Below are 27,645 nucleotides of genomic sequence, written 5' to 3' on the forward strand. Positions count from 1 at the left end.
TGGCTTTCCTCCAACCTGAAGCTGATATGCCGTGATATGACTGGAACGGCATTAAACCTAAGGCACTCATTCACTCACTCACACACTTAAACCATCGGGCTCCCTGACATCCCTATCATCACCATGATGATGATGATGATGATCATCATCATCATCAACCGCCTCTGTGGTCTAGTGGTGGAGGGTCTGCCCAGAGAGCGGAAGTCAGGCGTTCGATTCCTGGCCGCGTCATAGTTATACAAGCAGCCACACACACACATGTGCATGCAGGTCACTATATAAGTGTAATAATCTTGAATGCGAGGGTAAACCCCTTCTCACCACATATTATTGTCATCATATACAATGGCACAAGATCAGCCAGATTGTATGGAGTTGTTTTGGTGCCTATGTCTCTTTACTATTCATGATGAAGTAGTTGTGACCTCTCATTTCCCATTGTTGCTTGGCTGTCACAAAAGGGATAGGGACCTTAATGCTCTAGAATCCCTACAAGGGCTTTGTTTGTTTGTTTGTGGTTAAACGCCACACCTAACTCTCGTGGCATAATTTCACTGGCACCTTCTCAATCATTACTTTTAAAACTAAATAATAATTCGCTCAAAAGCAGCTGAACCTACCAACACATACACCAATTTTAATTCTCATAAGAATCAATCAACAGCAAAAGAACAAACCAATTCTCACCGGTATGATATCACCATTGCTGTCGTACACTGTCACCGTGACCTCCACATTCTTGGCTGCTTTCTTACTGCCTCGATCAAATTCACTGTTGACGAGGGTCAGGTAAAGGTCATTCCGAACCTCACCTGAAGTAGGAAATAATGATGCAGAAATCAGCTACAGTCACATCACATTACCATCCATCCAACCATCTACCCACCCACCCACCCACCCATCCATCCATCCATCCATCCATCCATGCCTCAAATACAGAAACTCACCAGGGTTAATGGAGTCTGAGAACCCAATTTTCTGTATCATAGTGATACCCTTGCTGAACATGATGGGCTGTTCTGCCTTGACGCTGGCCAGGTCCCCGTGGAGCAACTTCATGGACACAGCAATACCTGGACACAACAGTCAGTGTATAACTGGTGGGAACATACTAGGACACAACAGCCAGTGTATAACTGGTGGGAATATACCTGTACACAAATGTCAGTGAATTACTAGTAAGAATATGCCTGGACACAACAGTCAGTGTATAATTATAAGGAATATACCTGTACACAACAGCCAGTGTATAACTGGTAAGAATATACCTGGAAACAACAGCCAGTGTATAATTACAAGGAATATACCTGGACACAACAGTCAGTGTATAATTATAAGGAATATACCTGGACACAACAGTCAGTGTATAACTGGTGGGAATATACCTGGACACAACAGTCAATGTATAACTGGTGGGAATATACCTGAACACAACAGTCAGTGTATAACTGGTAAGAATATACCTGGAAACAACAGCCAGTGTATAATTACAAGGAATATACCTGGACACAACAGTCAGTTTATAATTACAAGTAATATACCTGGACACAACAGTCAGTGTATAACTGGTGGGAATATACCTGGACACAACAGTCAGTGTATAATTACAAGTAATATACCTGGACACAACAGTCAGTGTATAACTGGTGGGAATATACCTGGACACAACAGTCAGTGTATAATTACAAGGAATATACCTGGACACAACATTCAGTGTATAACTGGTAGGAATATACCTGGACACAACAGTCAGTGTATAACTGGTGGGAATATACCTGTACACAAAAGTCAGTGTACAATTGGTGGAAAATATAGGGACATACACTCCTAGTGTGTGGTGTGGTAATATAAGGACACGTGGCCAGAAGTTAAAAACATTAATGACTTCCAGTATTTTCAGTCATTCAGTACTTATCGACGGTATTAACTTGGTGAAAAACACCACACACAAACTTGTGGGAGTTTGAAAATAGTCAATGTGAATTATGTATTGGTAATTTAAGTACCGATATTGATAAAGTCACAGAGTTCATGTAAGGTTACACATGGTTACAGTATACATGGTATTGTGATGTAACAGGTAAAGAATTCATAAATTGCTGAATGAAATGGGAGACCTTCAGAATGTGGAGTTTAATTTAACTGCTTGTCACCAAATTCTGCATCTTTCCTAACTTGCTCTTCATCTATAATTCTCAGCTGCTACGATACAAAACAATTGAACATAAATTTCTACCATCCACAATGATACAAGAAGCTTCATGGTTTCATGCATGTCATCATAATTAGAGAGGAAACAGGCCTTCAATGTTTAATGCGTTGATGAAACCCCACAAGAATGGGTATGGTGCAGACAAATGATCATCATGATGTTGAAAAAGATCCCAATGTGGTACCTATTGTTTGCTTGTCTTTCTCAATGGTGATGCCTTTCCCAATCATCATACTCTGTTTCTTTATCATTGTCTCATGTAGGTTGGGGAAGGAAGACTCACTCTCCACACAGCTGTAATAAACAAACATCACTGTTTTACTTTGCACACAGCTGTAATAAACAAACATCACTGTCTGACTCTCCACACAGCTGTAATAAACAAACATCACTGTCTGACTCTCTACACAGCTGTAATAAACAAACATCACTGTCTGACTCTTCACACAGCTGTAAAAAACAAACATCACTGTCTGACTCTTCACACAGCTGTAATAAACAAACATCACTGTCTGACTCTCCACACAGCTGTAATAAACAAACATCACTGTCTGACTCTTCACACAGCTGTAAAAAACAAACATCACTGTCTGATTCTTCACACAGCTGTAAAAAACAAACATCACTGTCTGACTCTTCACAAAGCTGTAATAAACAAACATCACTGTCTGACTCTTCACAAAGCTGTAATAAACAAACATCACTGTCTGAGTCTTCACACAGCTGTAATTAACAAACATCACTGTCTGACTCTCCACACAGCTGCTATAAACAAACATCACTGTATGACTCTCCACACAGCTGTAATAAACAAACATCACTGTCTGACTCTCCACACAGCTGTAATAAACAAACATCACTGTCTGACTCTCCACACAGCTGTAATAAACAAACATCACTGTCTGACTCTCCATACAGCTGTAATAAACAAACATCACTGTCTGACTCTCCACACTGCTGTAATAAACAAACATCACTGTCTGACTCTTCACACAGCTGTAATAAACAAACATCACTGTCTGACTCTCCACACAGCTGTAATAAACAAACATCACTGTCTGACTCTCCACACAGCTGTAATAAACAAACATCACTGTCTGACTCTTCACACAGCTGTAATAAACAAACATCACTGTCTGACTCTTCACACAGCTGTTATAAACAAACATCACTGTCTGACTCTCCACACAGCTGTAATAAACAAACATCACTGTCTGACTCTTCACACAGCTGTAATAAACAAACATCACTGTCTGACTCTCCACACAGCTGTAATAAACAAACATCACTGTCTGACTCTTCACACAGCTGTTATAAACAAACATCACTGTCTGACTCTCCACACAGCTGTAATTAACAAACATCACTGTCTGACTCTCCACAAAGCTGTTATAAACAAACATCACTGTCTGACTCTCCACACAGCTGCTATAAACAAACATCACTGTCTGACTCTCCACACAGCTGTAATAAACAAACATCACTGTCTGTCTCTCCACACAGCTATAATAAACAAACATCACTGTCTGACTCTCCATACAGCTGTAATAAACAAACATCACTGTCTGACTCTTCACACAGCTGTAATAAACAAACATCACTGTCTGACTCTCCATACAGCTGTAATAAACAAACATCACTGTCTGACTCTCCACACTGCTGTAATAAACAAACATCACTGTCTGACTCTTCACACAGCTGTAATAAACAAACATCACTGTCTGACTCTCCACACAGCTGTAATAAACAAACATCACTGTCTGACTCTCCACACAGCTGTAATAAACAAACATCACTGTCTGACTCTTCACACAGCTGTAATAAACAAACATCACTGTCTGACTCTTCACACAGCTGTTATAAACAAACATCACTGTCTGACTCTCCACACAGCTGTAATAAACAAACATCACTGTCTGACTCTTCACACAGCTGTAATAAACAAACATCACTGTCTGACTCTCCACACAGCTGTAATAAACAAACATCACTGTCTGACTCTTCACACAGCTGTTATAAACAAACATCACTGTCTGACTCTCCACACAGCTGTAATTAACAAACATCACTGTCTGACTCTCCACAAAGCTGTTATAAACAAACATCACTGTCTGACTCTCCACACAGCTGCTATAAACAAACATCACTGTCTGACTCTCCACACAGCTGTAATAAACAAACATCACTGTCTGTCTCTCCACACAGCTATAATAAACAAACATCACTGTCTGACTCTCCATACAGCTGTAATAAACACACATCACTGTCTGACTCTCCACACAGCTGTAATAAACAAACATCACTGTCTGACTCTTCAAACAGCTGTAATAAACAAACATCACTGTCTGACTCTCCACACAGCTGTAATAAACAAACATCACTGTCTGACTCTTCACACAGCTGTTATAAACAAACATCACTGTCTGACTCTCCACACAGCTGTAATTAACAAACATCACTGTCTGACTCTCCACACAGCTGTTATAAACAAACATCACTGTCTGACTCTCCACACAGCTGCTATAAACAAACATCACTGTCTGACTCTCCACACAGCTGTAATTAACAAACATCACTGTCTGACTCTCCACACAGCTGTTATAAACAAACATCACTGTATGACTCTCCACACAGCTGTAATAAACAAACATCACTGTCTGACTCTCCATACAGCTGTAATAAACAAACATCACTGTCTGACTCTCCACACAGCTGTAATAAACAAACATCACTGTCTAATGACCAACATAAGTTACTGAAGGCTAATTCTAGCCTTATCTTCACTGGGGTCACACACCTGATGCATTGTCACCTAATGTGCCATGTGGTTAATTGGTTCTTGAGCTTACCTCTGGACCTTCATGTGGAAGTCAAGCTCCTCTTCACGTTTTAATGCAAGGACATCCTTCAGATATAACACTGTCAAACATAAGTAAGTAGTACAAAATTTGTGGATAAAGTCACAAACTGTTGTGAAAACAATTCATTTTTTTCAAAAACATTTCATTTTTTTTATTTTTTTTAAATTTTGAAAGAAACAGTGAGTGAGAAAATGTTATTTCACCCCATAGTCAGTATTATTACAACAATTAAATGCCACCATGGATAGAATTATCCCAAAGATGCCTGTATGGTATCAGTAATCTGCAGCCATGGTAACTTGAGAGCAGACCACATTTCCCTCACGACAGGCTGCTGTTTATTCTATTGTCAGGTGACGTCAATGGCATCACGTTTCTTGCTTGTGACATCATCCTATAATGTTCTATAATAATGCTATTTGTAAATCAATGACCTCTGTTGTGAGGTTTGTAATACAGACACTTATGCTGCTGTTTGTTGTTCTGTTCATGAGGGGATTAGCTACAAATTCAATCCATTTCAGCTATAACAAGGGTAAAGTTATTTTTCAGGGCATTATCATTTTACTGAAATCATTGGTCTGTTAATGGCAGAAGTCTGGCTTCGGGCCATCTGATGTCAATTTTGTACACAGCAAACGGCAGCCTCTGAGACGACCATGACACCCCAGGTGGCACAGAGACAATACACAACGTCGACACCAGCAGCAGAGTGTCATCTCACCTGCAGCCCCCCACGGTCTGCGGTAATGGAACTTGGGAATCTTCTTGCTGGACGACTCCTGCAGCATCCGGCCTGCGTGATAAACAACTAATCAGCAACAATCTCCAACAACAACTTCCGTACTTTCTACATGTGATAAAAGATCATTTACTGTTACAATACCTTTCTGCATGAAGATCTGATCAACCCTCCACAAGAGTGAGTGAGTGAGATTTTACGCCGCTTTTAGCAATATTCCAGCAACATCACGGCGGGGGACACCAGAAATGGGCTTCACACATTGTACCCATGTCGGGAATCGAACCCGAGTCTTCGTCGTGACGAGCGAACGCTTTAACCACTAGGCCACCCGACCGCCCTCCCTCCGCAAAATGTCATGCCGGGTGAACTCGGACCACCCATACTAAATGAAGAATACCTCTAGCCAATCCAAAGTCATTTTTCTGATATGATTTGGGTTCAGTTTCTCTTCATTCCGTCTCGATTCGGCAAATTTTGATCTCAACAATAGAAACCACACAGAAGAAAATAATAACCTCAAAAGTACACACACCCTATTGGCATGAGAAACGACAGGGCGCATAAATATTCACAACATACTAGCAATGCCCTCAATGTTCCAAATGCAGCTCTGAATGCTTTGCTTGTCAATTCTGTGTATGCGGTAGCCTCCGAACTGATTGGCCATTCAGGAAGTTATGAGAAAACGTAAAACCGCATGGATAAAAACTTCGGGTGTATTGTATATAGTGATGTTTCGATGTTGATTCTTACACTGTTATGAAGCTGGAGTGAGACAACCACCTTGATAATAGTTTAAGAATCAACTTGGAAATGTCGCCATATATGCAATGATCCAGAAGTTGTTATCCATAAAGTTGTATGTTTTCTTATTTACTCACCAACTTCTAGAATGCCAGTCCAACAGTCAGGAGGTCATAACCTGAAACAACCTGCTAAGTGAGTTTGGTTTGACTCTGCTTTTAACAGTATTCCAGTTATATCGCGGCGTGTCAGCTTAATGAGGGAGGAAAGCCCAAAGTGATGCAGGTCTCAGACGTTAAGCACTTCGGTGAAACCCATGAGCGCGGGTATGGTGCTGACAAACCTAGAAACATAATCGGGGCAAACCGGGATTCGAACCCACAATCATAGGTTCCGACCTGCTGAGGAGGGAGGGTTAGATCTTCAGTCAGATAGGCGTCGTATCTGAGTAACCGTTTTGATTTTAATGAGATTGTGAAACTATCGAAACTACTCCAAACATGCATCATCTGAAAGCTGATCTGTTTCTCAAGGTGGGAAGCTGTAAAATTCACATAGTGCTAGGGCATGATGAGTTTCAAAGTTTGCACATCTCCTGAGAGAGCAAGTTTGGTTTAAAGCTGCTTTAAACAGTATTTCAATTATCTCACAGCTTGTTAGTATGATGTGGGAGGAAAGCCCGAAGTGATGCAGGTTTCAGATGTTGACCACCGTGAAACCCTTGAGCATGGTTATGATACTGACAAACCACTGTCAGCATGATCAGGGTGAACTGGGATTCGAACCCACAATCAGGCTGCTAGCATGCCCAAGGGACAGAACTCTGCACAGCGAATTGCAGCCACTTAGATGACGGTGCCCTTTAACACATCTGAACATTGATAAACAGAAGTCATATGACATCATGCTGAGGAGAAAAAGCATCAATAGTATGATTTGTTCAGTACGTATGCATGACTCAAGCATCAAGTGACGACTCACTACAATCACAAGCAATGCTGTCTACATGTATGTATACATGCTATGTCAAAACAGGACATCCAAGAAACACAAGTCAGTTGCACAGTGCACAGCATGGAAGTACCATCCTCTGTCATCAGGCAATAGTAATCTATTGTGTTTGAATACACTACATACCATATTCGACATAAAAAGCGCCCCGCTCTAATAAGCGCCCAGGGCGATATTGTCTAATATACTGGCTAATGAACAATCCCAGTCTGATTGATCAATGTACACTCGACTTATTTATTCGTGTATATTACGCACCCGTGTGTTATATGCACCCCTAAGTATGGGCAATTAAATTCTGGAAAATATATCTGTCGTGAATAATATGCACAGACTTTTCTTTTGTATCATTTCAGGCTGTCAGCATAAACCACGAAATTAACGATCTTTCAACTCTGTTTTTTATTTCTTACCAAAATCATATTCCAATAAGAGCCCTATATTTCTAATTTTGAGAAATGGGTGCTTATTATGTCAAATACGGTATATACAAAACAAAAAAGTGAGGGATCATTAATATTTTGGGGGTTACATTTATGAAATTGTGTGCTCACTCTTCACCATGTTCACTACAAAACAAATAAATATCCCCAAAAATATTAACGTTCCCTAACTTTTTTTGTTCAGTATGTACAGAGAACATGAGAGTCTAAAAGTCTAGTTATTCCATACATCAGTATCACTAGCAAGACTCATCATTCACATGCTTGACACATGCAGGCAATATAAATTGTAAATCAGGGAAGTATTGTGTCAGTGTGTGTGTTTACAGCGCTAACCCCAAGCCTGCATCATGAAATTAATACAAGTAGCCCCATATTTCAAAACACCATTGCATTAATTGTCAAAGAATGCCACAGGAATGTTGACTGAGAATGGCATAACATAGTGTTGAGTAGAATCAGTTTTCTTTTCTCACACACTTAACTTGTCCCACTTATAATCTCACCACAATCATGATGATGATGATGATGATGATGTAAAAATCAAAATAAAAAATTGTCTTGGTTTGAAGGAAACTCATGTTTTTCACCATGACTTTTATGCAATATTTATAATATACACTGATCAATGGACATGTATGTATGATGTATATTTCCTGTGACCTCCTTGATACACCACCGTCGACCAATCCCTATGTTATTTGGTGAGTGAAGCATCAATGAGTGTTATAAATCAAGTATTTATTTCCCAGGGGATAAGCATTTAGTTATCTTCCATCAAGCATGAAGAGATAAATATTCATGTACCAGTTTGTTCAAACTTTCAGAGATGCTTATGAAGGCAACCAATTGCTAAAACATTTGACGAATGATAGATCATAATATCTTGAGAGAACTGATGGCACACATTCATTGCAAAATCATGTGCCCAGTATACCAAAAACAGCAATGTTCCTGTCAGACAATACAATGGTTTCAAACCTATTCCTTCATCTTGATTCCATGCCGATGCAATGTTAAATATTAACTCACTCACTCACACACCTCGAATCCAAGTCAGAGTTAGGCTGCAAGACAACATGCAATTACACTGCTACAACATGTTCAATTCTTCATGGGCATGTGTAATGTGTACTCTATGTTCCTCAATCACCTGTGAATATAGGGGGTCAATATGAGGTGTAGTGGTGATGTGTCTAGTTTCAGCTAATTAAACAAGGCCGTGTTAAAGTGACAGTTGTTGAGTTGTGTTTAACACTGCTTTTAACAGTATTCCAGGCATATCACGGCGTGTCAGCTAAAGTGGGAGGAAAGCCTGAAGTGATGCAGGTCTCAGACGTTTACCATTTTGGTGAGACCCACGAACACAGGTATGGTGCTGAGAAACCTAGAAACATAATCGGGGCGAACCGGGATTCGAACCCACAATCATAGGTTTCTGGCGTGCCCAAGTGAAGCAACTCTGCACAGCGAATCGCGGCGCCTTAGACGACTGGGCCACCTGTGCCCCCGTTAAATTGACAGAAGACGAATGAGCATGCTGTGTGCATGACCTTTGTGCCAGCCCAACTGCTACTGGACACTGAAGCAGCATGTAGTGCAGATACCATAGAGTTATGACACATGTTGCATAGGCAAGAAACACTGTAAACCAATGGCTAGTGTGTTCCACTATTGCTTCCCACAAATCCACATAAGCCTCTTAACCGCGCATGAATAAATACATGGTACTATTTCTCAAGACAAGTTAAAATGGCTGAAGATAATGTTTCCCAGCCAGAGTTTAATCTGGGAACCTATGAGGAAGTCTGCAGTCTTGACATGGATGATGTCATACTGGGAGAATTCCTGAATGATGATGGCAAGTATTTCATGATAATTGATGCCTCTATCAAGTCTATGTTTACATTAAAAATATAACGCTCATTTCACGAATAATATCTTGATGATGGGGCGTCGGTTTCAAATGAATTTGCAGTCGTTGAATGACAATAACAATTGGCAAAAGTAACAAATGTAGCTATTTCTCTTCTAATTGGTCTGAGTACCCAGAGGTATCCTTCTTTCTTCAACAGGCCGTCACTTGATTCGTTGGTATATTTGAATATTTTGTCTTTTACGCCGATTGGAATCTGTTTCGGCAGATAGTTACGACTGATTATTATCTGCCTTTCATATTACTAGTGACTAAGTGATGGAGGAACGTAGTGTATACAAACCTGTGAAGTATTGACATTTCAGTGCAAGTTGCTGTACAAGATGTTGTTACACAATTGGTGACAACATTGTTACAGTTGCTATACAACAGGTGACAACACTGTTACAGTTGCCAGACAACATGGTTACAGTTGCTAGACAACAGGTGACAACACTGTTACAGTTGCCAGACACCATGGTTACAGTTGCTAGACAACAGGTGACAACATTGTTACAGTTGCTAGACAACAGGTGACAACATTGTTACAGTTGCTAGACAACATGGTTACAGTGGCTACAATAAGTACAACATTGTTACAACATTGTTACAACATTGTTACAGCATTGTTACATTTGCTAGGCAACAAGTGACAACACTGTTGCCAGACAACACAGTTACAGTTGCTAGACAACACAGTTACAGTTGCTAGACAACACAGTTAAAGTTGCCACACAACACAGTTACAGTTGCCAGACAACAGAGTTACAGTTGCTAGACAACACAGTTACAGATGCTAGACAACACAGTTACAGTTGCCACACAACACAGTTACAGTTGCCAGACAACACGGTTTCAGTTGCTAGACAACACGGTTACAGCGGTTACAACAAGTACAAGATGCGGTGCAGTATACCTTTACTCTTGGGTGGGGTTTGCTGCTCACTGCTTTGTAACATAGACGTAGCTGAACAAGCAAAGATCACACATGTCAGTGAGCAAGTCAGCATTATTACACCTACATTATAGCCCTTATTAAGTTACCTTTTCTTGACCACACATACCAGTGATTGATAGCCTGAGGAAAAGAATCCTCCTGTTTGCAAATTCAGTATCATTAAACCTACATTATAGCCCTTATTAAGTTACCTTTTCTTGACCACACATACCAGTGATTGATAGCCTGAGGAAAAGAATCCTCCTGTTTGCAAAGTCAGTATCATTAAACCTACATTATAGCCCTTATTAAGTTACCTTTTCTTGACCACACATACCAGTGATTGATAGACTGAGGAAAAGAATCCTCCTGTTTGCAAAGTCAGTATCATTAAACCTACATTATAGCCCTTATTAAGTTACCTTTTCTTGACCACACATGCCAGTGATTGATAGCCTGAGGAAAAGAATCCTCCTGTTTGCAAAGTCAGTATCATTAAACCTACATTATAGCCCTTATTAAGTTACCTTTTCTTGACCACACATACCAGTGATTGATAGACTGAGGAAAAGAATCCTCCTGTTTGCAAAGTCAGTATCATTAAACCTACATTATAGCCCTTATTAAGTTACCTTTTCTTGACCACACATACCAGTGATTGATAGACTGAGGAAAAGAATCCTCCTGTTTGCAAAGTCAGTATCATTAAACCTACATTATAGCCCTTATTAAGTTACCTTTTCTTGACCACACATACCAGTGATTGATAGACTGAGGAAAAGAATCCTCCTGTTTGCAAAGTCAGTATCATTAAACCTACATTATAGCCCTTATTAAGTTACCTTTTCTTGACCACACATACCAGTGATTGATAGACTGAGGAAAAGAATCCTCCTGTTTGCAAAGTCAGTATCAATAAACCTACATTATAGCCCTTATTAAGTTACCTTTTCTTGACTACACATACCAGTGATTGATAGCCTGAGGAAATGAATGTATTATTACACCTGTATCATAGACATTTGTGAGTCCTGGAGACAGGGACAGACAAACCAGTGGTGGATAGCGTGAGCTTCAACCCATGTTGTTGTAGAAAGATGATCAAGATCAAGAAAAGAGCTTGAAGTGTGGGAATTAAAACAGCCAAAGCCAACATTTTCCGAAAACATAATTAAAATCCATCAGAAAATTAACAAAATTACATTCTACTTAAAACAATGGATTTTACTAATCAACCTTAACTGGGCTCAGAATATGTCACAGCGATGTCATACAAACAACTTCCACAAAATATGTCACAGTATCAAGTCATTGCTTTCGTGATATTCACATACCGTATTCGACGTAATAAGCGCCCCGCTCTAATAAGCGCCCACGGCGATATTTGCATTGCTAATATATTGGCTAATGAACAAACCCAATCAGCACCCCTTCCGATTGATCAATGTACACAAGACTTTTTTATTCGTGTATAATACGCACTCGTGTGTTATATCACCCTTAATTATGGGCAATTAAATTCTTGAAAAATATATCCGTCGCATGTAAACATTTCAGGCTGTTAACATAAACCACGAAATTTACGATCTTTCAACTCAAAATAATATTCTAATAAGCGCCCCCTATTTCTAATTTTGAGAGCGCCCTGGGCGCTTATTACGTTGAATACGGTATTCCAGCTCTGAATCAAATTTCTGCCTGATATACTGCCATAAATGCTCTACGGACATACTTCTATGTCCGTTATAAATCCATTTACTAACAACAGAAACATGTGTCTTTCAGTTCGGAATAGCAACATATTATGACACACTCTTTCAGCCCAAAAAGGATACTGTCATACACAAGGAAAAAGACCTACCTACAAAATACCTACATATTATACCCATTACAACAGCCACTTAAGTGTAATACATAATGGCTGTTTTCATTTTCCCACTCCATATTTACTACTTTCTGCTAGAGGTCCACCACTCACATGTACATAGGATTTTAGTTATTTTGCCAATTACAAACATTATTTCACGTGTAGGGATACCCAATCACAGACTTCAGAATTGTACCCATCCTATCAGGCCAAACAGCAAAGGAAAATGCTATCCACCCACAGAGGCATGTAGCGGCAAAGTGAGTGAGTGAGTGAGTTTGGTTTTACGCCGCTTTTAGCAATATTCCAGTAATATCATGGTAGGGGACACCAGAAATGGGCTTCACACATTGTACCCATGTCGGGAATCAAACCCGAGTCTTCGGCGTGACGAGCGAACGCTTTAACCACAAGGCTACCCGACCACCCTAGCTGCAAAGTGAGTGAGTGACTATGGTGTGAAGCCACTTTGGACAGTCATGTCACTGCGAGTCAGCTAGATATGAAAGGAAAGCCGAAATAACCAGGTACTAGTTATTTTACCACTTGGGTGAAACCCAGGAGCACAGGCATATTGCTGACAAACCACGATACACATTCAAGGCAAACCAGGATTCAAAATCCATCATCATGGGTTTCTGGCATCTGAGGCAGAAACTAACGATCGTTTGTTCAAATCCCTGTTCGCACCGATTATATTTCTAGGTTTGTCAGCCTGTACCAATGCTCATGGGTTTCCCCAAAGTTTTTAAAAGTCTAAGACCTGCATCACTCCCGGCTTTCCTCCCACATTAAGCTGACACACCAGCATAAACTGGAATATGTTCAAAGCAGCAATAAACCCAACTCACTCACTCACTCACTCACTCAGAATGTAGCAACATTATATAAACAAGTCCAAATTGGATTCACCTCATGGTGTCTATATCCCTACAACACTAATGATTCTGTTTAATGATTTATACTTTTTTGTCTTAACGATGAGATGTATTTACCGGTATTGCAATATCGAAACTCATCAGTGATAGAGTCAGCAAAAGAAGGCTATGTCATTGCACAGGAAGCACAAGTTCTAGCGGACTAGCAACGCTCGTGAAACATATAACCTCCACCGCATCCATCAGAGAACTGGCAGTTAAACAATGCAAGTGGCTGAGAGATACACAAGCTTCACTTTCTTGCAAACAATATAAGCTGCTCACATAAAAGGAAAGCCATTGTAATGCTTAAATTGCTTCAAAGTTATACAGATGTCTACTATTCATATCACAATGTAGGCTGGAGCAGCTTCAGTTTCATAATACAGATGTAAAAAACTCATCAAAACATTACACATTCTTCCAAAAATGTTATGAAATATTTGTTCCCAGAGGTTTCATTTATTTTGGAAACATCCAAGGGAAATGGAAGAAATATATCACAGACTTTGTTATATTATTTGTAACTTTTAGGGGATTGCTTTGAGTCCATCATTAATGGTGACAAAATATTTATTAATATACAAACAGAGCTTCACTTTCACAAATTAAGGAATTTCTTCTATCCTGTACTAATGATTATTGTGGGTGATTGAACCTATTAAACTGATGCTCTCACCTGATCGGAATATTTGAGCCACCAAGTAAAGTTCTCTTTCCAAATCTGCTTCATTAAGGTCCTGTTGATCAAAAAAGTAAAATTTCATTGTCACATTCCATATCATATTTGCTAAGAATTCATTCACATTCTTCATCGAACATGCATCACGAGAAAACTATCATTGAAAACTATGTCACATTGATAACATAGTGTGACAAGTTATCCAGGACAAAGTGAAAATGAATTGTGATTTGTTAAAAAAGTAACTGTAAATTTAGCTTCATTCAGCTTTTTGGTTGGTTGGTTGGTTTGTTGTTTGGTTTGTAACGCCGCACTCAGCAATATTCCAGCTATATGGCGGCGGTCTGTAAATAATGGAGTCTGGACCAGACAATCCAGTGACTGACATCATTAACATCGATCCACGCAATTGAGATACGATGACGTGCATCAACCAAGTCAGCGAGCCTGACCACCCGATCCCGTTAGTCACCTTTTACGACAAGCATGGAGCTTCATTCAGCAATATAGCTCAAATGATGGTAGCCTGTGGTCAAGGAGTCTGGACCAGATAAACCATGAACAACAATCCATGCCCTCTTGGTCAGCTCCCCTTACCATGAAGATCCCCTACAGTTGTGAAGCTCCCCTTACCATAAAGATCCCCTGAAGTTGTGAAGCTCCCCTTACCATGAAGATTCCCATTGTTGGGAAGCTCCCCTTACCGTGAAGATCCCCTATAGTTGTGAAGCTCCCCTTCCCATAAAGATCCCCTGAAGTTGTGAAGCTCCCTTTACCATGAAGATTCCCATTGTTGGGAAGCTCCCCTTACCATGAAGATCCCCTATAGTTGTAAAGCTCCCCTTACCATAAAGATCTCCTGTAGTTGTGAAGCTCCCCTTACCATGAAGATTCCCATTGTTAAGAAGCTCCCCTTACCATGAAGATTCCTATTGTTGTGAAGCTCCCCTTACCATGAATACCCCCCATTGTTGGGAAGCTCCCCTTACCATGAAGATCCCCTATAGTTGTGAAGCTCCCCTTACCATGAAGATCCCCTATAGTTGTGAAGCTCCCCTTACCATGAAGATCCCCCTGTAGTTGTGAAGCTCCCCTTACCATAAAGATCCCCTGAAGTTGTGAAGCTCCCCTTACCATGAAGATTCCCATTGTTGGGAAGCTCCCCTTACCGTGAAGATCCCCTATAGTTGTGAAGCTCCCCTTCCCATAAAGATCCCCTGAAGTTGTGAAGCTCCCTTTACCATGAAGATTCCCATTGTTAAGAAGCTCCCCTTACCATGAAGATTCCCATTGTTGTGAAGCTCCCCTTACCATGAATACCCCCCATTGTTGGGAAGCTCCCCTTACCATGAAGATCCCCTATAGTTGTAAAGCTCCCCTTACCATAAAGATCTCCTGTAGTTGTGAAGCTCCCCTTACCATGAAGATTCCCATTGTTGTGAAGCTCCCCTTACCATGAAGATTCCCATTGTTGTGAAGCTCCCCTTACCATGAATACCCCCCATTGTTGGGAAGCTCCCCTTACCATGAAGATCCCCTATAGTTGTGAAGCTCCCCTTACCATGAAGATCCCCCTGTAGTTGTGAAGCTTCTCCATGTTCACTGGCATGCCCTTGTTAGTGTTCCGGACCAAGAACTTCTCACTGCAGATTATGAACAACAATAACAATGGGGTACAAAGCATATCATCCATCAGTGCTGAGTAAATGAGAGACACTATCTGGGTACATGTTGAAATTCACACTAGTCTGCTAGCCCGAGACAACTAAATTGTGCTGAGGACAAGTAAAAATCCAATAATGTCCTCAGTGACTAGTAGATTTCGATAATTATATTTCGGAACCAGTTCTCTGTGCCAGAAATGGACAAATTGAAACTAAATAAAACTGACAGTAGGAAAGATCTTTGTCTCAATCAATCAGACTTGCTACAAACTCAGAGGACTAGTGAAATAAAGCTTCCACTATAGTCCTCTGGACTAGCCTAAAAAAAGAAAAATTCTAAGCCTGCTCAAATCAACACCTTAAATGAGTTTATTTCTTTCATGTATTTCAGTCATATGACAAGTCAGACTGATGTGGGAGACAAGCCTGAAGTGATACAGGTCTCAGACTTTCACCACTTTGGAACAGGTATGGTGCTGACAAACCCAGAAACATAATCAGGTCAAACAAGAATTCAAACCCACAATTCCAAGTTCCTGGCATGCTTAAGGGAAGCAACTCTGCATAATGGCGACAAGACGACCTCACCTGATGAACTTGTTGGTGCTGCTGTCATACAGAGAGAAGTAGGTCTCCGACTCGTCGCCGACGTTGCAAGCAAGGGATTTGAAGCTGAGCACCAGATGAGCCATTGATGACGCCACCTTCTCCCGACTACTCCGTGCCTTGTCTCTGATCGTTTGTCTGCGAGGCTGGAATAAACAAAAGCATTCTTCTGATTCATATGAGTTACTTTATTAAGTGTGAATTTCTCCAAATGCATACAAGATGAAATAAAATCATACCGCTACAAATTGTGCCATAGCACTGTAGCTCACCTGGATATGCAGACAAAATAATTTCAATGACCATATATGACTTTTTTTTAAGTATTGGACTTTGTTGTTGCTATACACCAGTCAGCAATAGTCCAGTTGAATCACAGTAAGTTATAACTAATCAAGCCTTGGCAAGGCAAACAAGTGACTGATAGCTTGATCAATAATACAATGACACACAATCAGGCCATGCCACAGAGCCTACCACCCAATCCACAGTACAGGCACTGGAGATTTATTCAGCCCCCGAATCCCCACAAGCGCAAAGTACTGGAGCAAGCAATTTGAAATACAAGTTCAAACAAAACTTGCCTGGATGTTTTCTCACCAATTCCTAAACAGTCAATGAAGATTGTTTTACATCCTGCAGGTTTATTATGATATACTGTGAACTACCTACACTTGTTCCCTTAGATGCCTCCATGCTTTGAGAGTGCAGTCTGTACAACTCGATGAAGCTGCAGTTGTCCGGGTCAACCTGCTTCCCATCCCGCCGCGGCACCAGGTCAAGGCCAAGTTTCCTGCAACAAACACAGAACCTTCAGATACTCTCTGTGAGAACAATTACCCAGATATACAAACATTGCTGCTGTATATACAGAGATTACTCTCATCCGTCGCTCCAGTCTAAACAGAATATACAAACCCATTGCCCCAGTCTATACAGAATATACAAACCCATTGCCCCAGTCTATATAGAACATACAAACCCATTGCCCCAGTCTATACTGAGTATACAAACCCATCGCCCCAGTCTATACAGAACATACAAACCCATTGCCCCAGTCTATACAGAATATACAAACCCATTGCCCCAGTCTATACGGGAGATGATCTGTTCCTTCATGTCCCAGCACTGGTCATTGGTCAGTGTGTTGGCAACAAGTTGGCACCGGAAGCTCATGAGATCCACCATGACTGTGGTGATCGTCCCGAACAGCCTGCTGTCTTCCTGCAATGTAAACAACACTTAATGTTATACTATAACTGCAGATGGCTAGTTAATGCAGCAACAATGATCAAAGTTGTGTGGCATCATCAGTGTTCAGAAGTCAGTCATTTTGTTTGTTGTGGAATACCAATTTTTAACAAGAGTTTGCCACTAACGTGGCTATATCCCCCACCCCTGTTGCAGAATTTATGACATAGTTGAATCTAAACAAACCCTAACCTTTTTTAACCGCGGTGGAACTTGTCATGGAAATTGTAAAAAAAAGATGAGTTTGGAACCTAAGTCCATCTTGTTGCCATGGAAACGTAAAAAATAAAACTTTCTAAAATTTCTCAATAGCGAAAAGCACCAGTTCAGCATGTACCTGTCAGATCTGCAAAGTTTGATGAAAAAATATTGAACGGTTTATGAGTTATGATCCGGAAACGAACCCTACCCTCACAGAACCTAAGTCCATCTAGTTGCCATGGAAATGTAAAAAATAAAAATTTCTAAAATTTCTCAATAGCAAAAGGCACCAGTTCAGCATGTACCTTACAGACCTGTAAAGTTTGATGAAAAAACGGACAGACGGAGCCCGTTTCTATATCCCCCGCCAACTTCTGAAATATCAGATCTCTTTGTTTAAGGGATCAGGATGCCATTTAAACAATGTTTCACCTTAAAATACCCCTGTAAATTTGAACATAATTTACCCCAAATATTTTTCTTTCTATGGATGAAAGGTTGAAATTACACTTGAATATGACATGATATGTATGAAGTTTGGAACTTTATTCTGGGGGTATTGTTCTGGTCTGTGACCTTGTCCAAATGATCATGTGGCATACCACAAAGAGTTGTTTCCAGATGACATTCCATTCTCGTAACACGAAGGTTACTTCCTTGATGATGGCATCCTCGATTGGAATCACACTCTCGTAGGGGCTGGAAGATGTAAACAATTAGCCCACATTAACAAAACTTAAATCAAATTGCAGTTATTTGTTTACCAAAATTGTCTGGCAATATTTTATGAATTTGAATTTACTTTTCATAGCAAAACCAGGTAGTTGCTCACATTTTTTCATGTAAGATGTTACTGTATATGGGAAATAGATGTATAACATGACAGCCTGGGTTCTATGTTCCTAAGGAAGCTGAAAATTTAATTCAAATAATTTTGATTGTTTGTTGTTTAATGCCACAATATATTCCACTAATGCGACGACAGCCTGTAAATAATCAAGTCTGGACCTGACAAACCAGTGATTTATATTAAGAGCAAAGATCCACACCATCAACGAAGCCACAAGCCTGACTAACTTATCAATTACGTTGCCTTGTACAACACACAGACAGCTGGAATCGCCGGGATTCCCCACTGGGACAACATGAATGTGCCAAACTGAATCTACTGACTTGAGTAATAGGAACTTTAAGCTTATGCCTGCTAACTGTGTTCACAGTGCTCAGCTACATAACAGTGAACTACTATCATTATTGTTGTTCTAGTTGCTGTCAAGAAATTCAGACTGAAGTCTTTGAAGTTTCTCTCTTTTTTTTACACGTTTACATTGTCAGTAATCATAAAAGGTCAATATCAGCAGATATTTTTTCCAACTTAAAATGATAAAGTTTATTTCTTTTTTATAACTGACTGAACCAATCCGAAGTCACTCACCCCTCGTTTTCCACTTTGCATTCTTTCAGGTGGACGAATGATGCTGGAAATATACCCTACATAACAAAATGAAATCTAATTTACATGAAGAAAACTAAGAAATACTTTCAAACTGTGAACATTAATGTGAAATTCTTTGAAAATAGTCCATTACCTTACAAAAGCAACAACAGCTTCTTGAAGAGTAACATTTCTTAAAATGTATTATCAAAACTTTATGTCGGAGAGAAGACGACATGCACCTACCTTGGCTTTCCTGTTGTGGAAGGAGTAGCCCCGATACCATGTTGCTGCAACAGATGAGTGAGTGAGTGAGTGGGTTGGGTTTAACTCCACTTGGAACTGTATTTCAGTGACAGTATCACTTTTGTGAGGTGAGGTGAGGTGAGGTGAGGTGAGGTGAGGTGAGGTGAAATTGGGTTTAACGTCGCGTCCAAGATTATTGCGCTTATATAGCAACGTGCATGCACTTGTACTAGTCGGGACTGATGCCAATTTATAGTGCTAGCACACTGAGATATCATGCCGCAGTTTAACATGGATAACCCACTCAGACACCATATACTGACTCCGAGCCGACCAGTCCTTGTTTTAGCCCTTTCATGCCGAGCGCCGAGCCCCAGACAGGGTAACAACAAGTACTATCTTTTAACGTCTTTTGGTATGACGCGGCAGGGGATCGAACCCCGGACCTTCACCTCTCCGGGCGGGCGCTCTACCACTAGACCAAAGGAAGCCGTCCTCACTTTTGGGAGAGGGCCAAAGTGACATTGGTCTTAGATCTGTACCCACTGAGTACTGACAGACTCTGTTAATCATAATGAAGGAAACCTGACATTCTAACCCACAACCTGTATGCACAAACACATAATTTCCACATCAGAATTCTTTGGATTTATATAATTGATGATTGACTACATTTATTTCATTCCAACTGTACAATCATTGATTATGATCAGTTACTGACTTTTTTGCATTTTCCCACAAATATTCATGTCAAAACAAGCATGAAATACTCATATCCCCTGCAAATACCGCAATTTTCAGTCTAAGTCAAAGTCTTTGGCATGGAAACCTGAAAATAATTTTTACAAAAATCCCAAACTATCAAAAGGCACCAGTTCACCCAGAGACATATCTGGGTGCCAAATTTGGTTAAGATATGATGAACGGATAGCACCCATTCCTAATTTCCCCCTTCCATTTTGTGGCAGTGAAAAATAACATTATGATGGTTTGAAAGTTCAAAGATGTCATTCTTAATACCAATTCCTGGATGATAGTTTATTGATGGTTCAAAGGTCTTCAAGGCATAAATGATCTACATAGGATGTCAGGTAGCACTGTGAAATATACTTAAGCCTTGTGTAGTATTCTTTGTGTAACTGAATGATGCACTTTATAGCACTGTGTAACCATGTAACACACAAGAGCACACTTTAATACACTAGATCACTGTGCAATTAGATAGAGTATTGTAAAATACACAATGGCACTTTGCCATACACTTCAGCACTGTATAACTCCCTATTGTACTATGGAATACACTATATTACGGTAGAATACTCTATGGCTCTGTATAATGCACTACAACACTGTGTAATAACCTACCTTACAGAATATTACTCTCGAATACTCTATGGCACTGTATAATGCACTACAACACTGTGTAATACCCTATAGTACTATGGAATACACTACCTGGTATATTACTGTAGAATACTCTATGGCACTGTATAATGCACTACAACACTGCGTAATACCTGATTGTACAATGGAATACCCTTTATTACTCTCGAATTCTCTATGGCATTGTATAATGCACTACAACACTGTGTAATAGCCTACAGTACTATGGAATACACCATATTACTGTAGAATACTCTATGACACTGTATAATGCACTACAACACTGTGTAATACTCTTTAGTACTATGGAATACACTATATTACTGTAGAATACTCTATGGCACTGTATAATGCACTACAGCACTGTAGAATTCACAACATAAATGTGGAATACACTTCAGCACAGTGTAGTTAATTACAACATTGTGTAAGACTGTAATGTATACACCACAGTATTGTGAAATACTACCTTTGCCCTATGGAACAAAGCCTGTCTATCCAATTACACCCTCATTTAACCTCCACTGCCTGCCACGCACCCACCTGGCATGTTCCACTGCATTAGGGCTGTACTGTGACAGGCCTGGCAGTCTGTGTGCAGTTGACATTAACCAAGATGTCTTGCTGCATGGCATCATGGTCATAAAGAATTGGTCTTCAGCAACCCATGCTTGCCGTAAAAGGCAACTATGCTTGTCGTAACAGGCGACTAACGTAATCGGGTGGTCAGACTCGCTGACTTGGTTGATGCATGCCATCGATCCCAATTGCGTGGATAGATGCTCACGATATCAGTCACTGGATTGTCTGGTCCAGACTAGATTATTTACAGACTGCCATCATATACCTGGAATATTGCTGAGTGCGGCGTAAAACAACAAACCAACCAACCATGGTCATTAAACTCAACAATGGCAAATACCTTACACAACAAAAGCTCATTTCTTCCAGAACTTAGCTGACTGAACATGCATTTTTCAAAACTAAAATTAAACATTTATACACCTTAACTTGAACATGTTGTATGCATTATGTTTATATCCTGAACACCAGTACATAATACCTATCTAAGAAATACAATCATGCTCTTACCCCAGGTACTTATAATGTATCTAACCCAACATATGGCATAGTGAAGCCTGTAACAATTGTACCAATATGATAATATATGGCAATATCATAAATACCTGGAGCATTATTATCTACCTCATGGCATCATAGTGAGTGAGTGAGGTTTTATGCCGCTTTTAGCAATATTCCAGCAATATGACTCCGGACACCAGAAATGGGCTTCATACATTGTGGGGAATCGAACCCAGGTCTTCGGCTTGACGAGAGAACGCTTTAACCACTAGGCTACACGACTCATGGCATCATAAAAATAGGTACCTATATCATGAATACATGCAAACCTTAAATCGGTTCACACTCATGCCTTTGTCTATTCATACCTTGCATGCTGTTGCACATGTTTTGCAAATCCTGCAATCTACCGAAATCTGCAAGACAGTTTACGAATAAGATTTTGATTCCGTTGTGCAATTTTGATTGGACTATGCATAGACTCGTTAGTCCAGCCAAAATGTAACTCCATAATACCAGCCTAGGTCAGCAAGGGTGGAAACTGGACTTTTAAAGTCAGTGAAACTCCCTTGCCTCAGGAAGATGAGTTATTAAGGTTAAGGTAAATTTACCTGCTGTCAGGGACATGCCCATAATGTTCTCCTGAAGCTAAAGAATTAAACCTTTTGCACACACTTTAAACATTTTCCTTGACGTTGATATGAATAAAAGTAAGACCTTGAAAGAAAGAATCCAGAAATAAGTACTGGAAAATACTAGCACAACATTAAAGTGTTTTTCTTAATTTTATTTTTTTTATTTCCAGGGGGCCACAAACACCTAAAAAGGTTGGTTGTAATATTTTTAATAATTTTAATGTTATTAGTGTTCAGCATTTAAATGTTTTTAAAAATTGAATTTACCAACTGCAAGGTTATAAAACCATAATAACAAAATACAATTTCTAGCTCAAATGTGACCTTGCACACGAGTTCAAAAAATATTCTATTTTCAGTAGTTTGAAAGCCTAAAAACCAGACCAACAAAGATAACATTACAAATTCAATTGGAAATACAAGTCAATACAATATCAACTGTCCACTGTCAACAGTGACACAAGAAAACCATGGGACCCCACACAGCCAACTATTGACAAGTGTAACGTGACTACCACATGCGTCACACTTCCTGGTCCAGTAGGACATATATCATATATCATACCACCTGGTCTTTGTCTCTTCCTGTATCACACAGGACCTACACAGATCCAGGTTATCTTACCTGGCCACACTGATAGCAGTGCCTGGTAGTGTGGTGTAATGTGTTACACAGCATGTGGACCAGTCACTGATGATGCTGTGCTGTGTACCAATGACAATACACTGCGTACTTCCTTCCCGTGATAATATTATTATGAACTGACAGATCAGATAGGGCAAAAATGTCTGATTGTAGTGAGTGAGTGAGTGAGTATGGTTTTACGCCGCTTTTAGCAATATTCCAGCAATATCACGGCGGGGGTCACCAGAAATGGGCTTCACACATTGTACCCATGTCGGGAATCGAACCCTGGTCTTCGGCGTGATGAGCGAACGCTTTAACCACTAGGCTACCCGACCGCCCATGTCTGATTGTAATTCCATCTATAATGTTCATAATGATTTCCTTTAATCATGAAATACAGTGGATAAATAAGGTTATTCATAATTTTGGAATCTGCTAAGCTAACCAACACTTGAGAGAGAAAGCTATTAAGAATGGAATAGAAAAGGGAACTGTTTAGTTCAGTAATCACTGGGAATAACAAACTGGCTACCTAACTATGACTTGGGAGAGGGAACTGGTGACCAAACTAGGAGTTGGGAGAGGGAACAGTTTATTTGACCAATCATTGCGAAAGGGAACTATTTTGTTAATCAATCAATAGAAGAGGAAACTGTTCAGCTTGCTATGACTTGTGAGAGTGAACTGTTTGGCTACCTATGGGCTTGTAGGATGAACTGTTTAGTTCACTATGAGTTGGGAGAGGAACTGTTAGTTAACTATGAGATTGGAGAAGAACTGTTTAGTTCACTATGAGTTGGGAGAGGAACTGTTAAGTTCACTATGAGTTGGGAGAGGAATTGTTTAGTTCCCTATGAGTTGGGAGAGGAATTGTTTAGTTCCCTATGAGTTGGGAGAAGAACTGTTCAGTTCACTGTGAGTTGGGAGAAGAACTGTTCAGTTCACTATGAGTTGGGAGAGGAACTGTTTAGTTCCCTTGAGTTGGGAGAGGAATTGTTTAGTTCCCTATGAGTTGGGAGAAGAACTGTTTAGTTCACTATGAGTTGGGAGAGGAACTGTTTAGTTCACTATGAGTTGGGAGAGGAACTGTTTAGTTCACTATGAGTTGGGAGAGGAATCGTTCAGTTCCCTATGAGTTGGGAGAGGAACTGTTTAGTTCACTATGAGTTGGGAGAAGAACTGTTTAGTTCCCTATGAGTTGGGAGAGGAATTGTTTAGTTCCAGATGAGTTGGGAGAGGAACTGTTTAGTTCACTATTAGTTGGGAGAGGAACTGTTCAGTTCCCTATGAGTTGGGAGAGGAATTGTTTAGTTCACTATGAGTTGGGAGAGGAATTGTTTAGTTCACTATGAGATTGGAGAAGAACTGTTTAGTTCACTATGAGTTGGGAATGGAACTGTTTCGCTAATTATGAGTTGGAAGAGGAATTGTTTAGGTTACTGTGAGTTGAGAGAGGAACTGTTTAGCTACCTGTCCTGTCTGATTCAGCCAAAAAGGTAGAGGCACCACTGTGTTTAACAGATTAATTCTTACTTTTTATTATCACTCACATGAGGTTTTTTAATTTTATTTTTTTAAATTTTGTAATTTAATTGTTTTTATTGATTCCAGAGGGTACATCATGTATATAGTCATCGGATCATAAGATGTATCAAATTACATGGTAAATATCACGAGAAAAATGTACAGGATGTGATATGACAGTAAGTTCACCTTTGATACATTGTAATAATTGTAAGAGATATCTATTAAGTGAGCTAATCCGTCTGTGTTATGGTTTTCCCCATTAAACTCCATTTTTTAGTGAAAGAAATTATTGTTCCGTTTCTTTTTGTAAGGAACAACTCGACATGGTAAATGTCTTTCAGTATATTTCTATATGACATGAAACATGGTTTTACTCCTTTAATATGTGTTACGTAAATGTGTCTTTTAGCTAATATCAATAAGTGATTTAATAAGATATTGTTTGTACCTCCAAAATAGATATCTATGTGAGCAATGTTTTCACTGTCTGAATTGCAAAATGTACAACCAAGTTCATCGTTAACAATTCCTAATTCATTATAAGCATATATACAGCATATATACATCAAATTGCCTGGTCTAAAAAATCAGTTTGTTATATCCGTCAGTTCGTTATAAGCGTGTTCGTTATAAACGTAGTTTACTGTATATCATTTTGTGTAGGAATTGGAATTGGAATAATAATAGTTTTGTATCTATTGTAGATTTTCTATATTGTAAAAATACATACTTCCAATTAATTTGATTGTTCAATTCTTTTTCCCACTTCTCACAAATTCACAAATTTCTGGAAAGTTAGATGATGATATGAAGTTATCATTAAATATTCTAGAACCTTTGTTTGTCTTAAGTAAATCAAGCCATGGAGAAGAAATGATTAAATGCATCGTGTTTAGATGTTTTGAATCATGCACAAGATCTTTCCATGGCTTAGGGATGTTCAAGAGCAAAACGGTTATAGTCTAATAAAGTACCTATTATGCCATACATTACTTTCAGCTCATAGAATGGAATAAAGGATTTTCAAATAATTTGCAACTTTGATCAAATGATGATTTAAAGAATTTTTTTATTGTCTTGTCTAATTTAACAATAACACCTTAACCTGGTACAATTAAGGCAATGTCTGACTGACTAAGTGCATTAGTTACACTCTGAAGATATATACTGGACACTGAAGATGTGAAACAATGTTTAACGTCACATTCAAGGTTATTTCACTTACAGCGAGCAATGTGCAGGCAAGTGTGTGTATATCCTAATAGTGCTGCCCGCTGGGATACCATGCCACACTTTAACATCGATAACCAACTCAGACACATTATACTGACTTTGAGCTGACCGGTCCTTATTTTATCCCCTTAGGCTTAAAAAAATAAAAGAACTGGTTCTCAGGCAATGACTTTTGAAAATATAGTGTGGGCAGGCGGTGTTTTTTGTTTGTGTGTTTTTTTGGGGGGGATTGTTCACACTAGTACTTAACCGACACAGCTGTGTTCAATCACCCTTGCAAAGGGCCTCCCTACATAATCAAGCATACAAACTGTTTTTGCTCCCTTGACTATAACACGAGTTGCGCAGTAAAGCAGGGCGCATGTAAAGGAACTGTGTGCTACATTAGATCGTATTGCTTTTAAAGTAATAGGAGTTTTTGATTTTTTGAAAATGGAAATAAAAACAAAATGTGCAGTAGGCTTTATGATGAAGCAGGCAGTGCCTGAGAACCAAGACTATTATTTTTTTAGCCTTAATCAGTGTCTAGCGCCAGACAGGGTAACAATAAGGGTTACAGGCCGGCAAAGCCACATTTCGAAAATAGATAGCCCAAATTGATGTGGCTCTCGCGGCAATGGTTATGGTTGCGTGATTGTATAATGTGGCTCTCGCGGCTATGCTGTCAAAACATGCTTTGTGAATATAACAGGTTACCGTATATAACAAAACAAGTCTTGTTTTCTCATTTTCTATTCAACAAGGATAACATATTCATCAAAACTTTACATTGATGAATATGAATATCATATGAATATCATAATGCAGATGAAGGAGGTCGCCCACGTGGTCAGCATATTCCATCTCACTCAGGTGTGGGTTCAGGAGCTGGATCTTGAGGGACGCAATACGTGCATCGATTGCCTTCTACTTCTTTCTTCGTGAAGGTTCTGATCACTGGTGTGAGAGTCTAAGGACTGCAACCTCTTTGAGTGACTGCTCTCGCTAAAATAGCTTCACTACCTCGTAGATGTTCAGGTGGCACTTCTTGGCAAGTTTCTTTATCTTGTTGTGCAACCCTTCCAGGTGATTGTTGGTACGGTGGCCTTGGTTTTCGAAATGGTTGGCATGAAGGCCCCTCCTTGAACCCAACAGGTTGTCACGTAGTCCATGAAGGCAGTCACTTTAGGGCCAGCAGGAGAGTCAGCAATGGCATCAAGCCACACATCATCTACTTTGTGACGAGGTACTAGAGGGAGAGCAGCAGCTCTTGTCACCAGCTTCTTCACCTCCTCATCTTCCTTGTAGTCCAACACCAGACCTTCTTTCTGCACCCTCCTCCAGATACATTGGGTGAAGTGAAAGAAACACTCTCTAACTAATGTCCCAGGAAATACCTCAGTCACGGCATTGTGAGCTGCACGTTCAAAGTCAAACTGA

At 39.8% G+C, this 27,645-nt stretch overlaps 1 protein-coding gene across 4 annotated transcripts in view; it reads right to left on the reverse strand.

The window, feature by feature from the left end:
* The window catches only part of LOC139446061 (dedicator of cytokinesis protein 3-like), a 166,720-nt gene that overhangs the window by 106,751 nt on the left and 32,324 nt on the right, over nt 1–27,645 (reverse strand). For 3 of the 4 annotated variants that reach the window (XM_071227333.1, XM_071227330.1, XM_071227332.1), the window contains exons 3-16: nt 19,738–19,781; nt 19,492–19,547; nt 18,659–18,755; nt 17,683–17,828; nt 17,277–17,397; nt 16,587–16,750; nt 15,896–15,977; nt 14,332–14,392; nt 10,848–10,898; nt 5,798–5,869; nt 5,062–5,131; nt 2,397–2,506; nt 948–1,073; nt 688–812 (exon numbers count right to left, since the gene is read on the reverse strand). In XM_071227333.1, the coding sequence (XP_071083434.1) occupies nt 688–812; nt 948–1,073; nt 2,397–2,506; nt 5,062–5,131; nt 5,798–5,869; nt 10,848–10,898; nt 14,332–14,392; nt 15,896–15,977; nt 16,587–16,750; nt 17,277–17,397; nt 17,683–17,828; nt 18,659–18,755; nt 19,492–19,547; nt 19,738–19,781 (1,325 nt within the window). The remainder of the gene's footprint in view (nt 1–687; nt 813–947; nt 1,074–2,396; nt 2,507–5,061; nt 5,132–5,797; nt 5,870–10,847; nt 10,899–14,331; nt 14,393–15,895; nt 15,978–16,586; nt 16,751–17,276; nt 17,398–17,682; nt 17,829–18,658; nt 18,756–19,491; nt 19,548–19,737; nt 19,782–27,645) is intronic. The other variant, XM_071227331.1, reaches the window with a different exon arrangement.

The sequence above is a fragment of the Haliotis cracherodii genome, unplaced genomic scaffold (assembly GCF_022045235.1).
Source record: "Haliotis cracherodii isolate W230 unplaced genomic scaffold, xgHalCrac1.p SCAF_6, whole genome shotgun sequence".
NCBI classification, from domain to species: Eukaryota; Metazoa; Mollusca; class Gastropoda; order Lepetellida; family Haliotidae; genus Haliotis; species Haliotis cracherodii.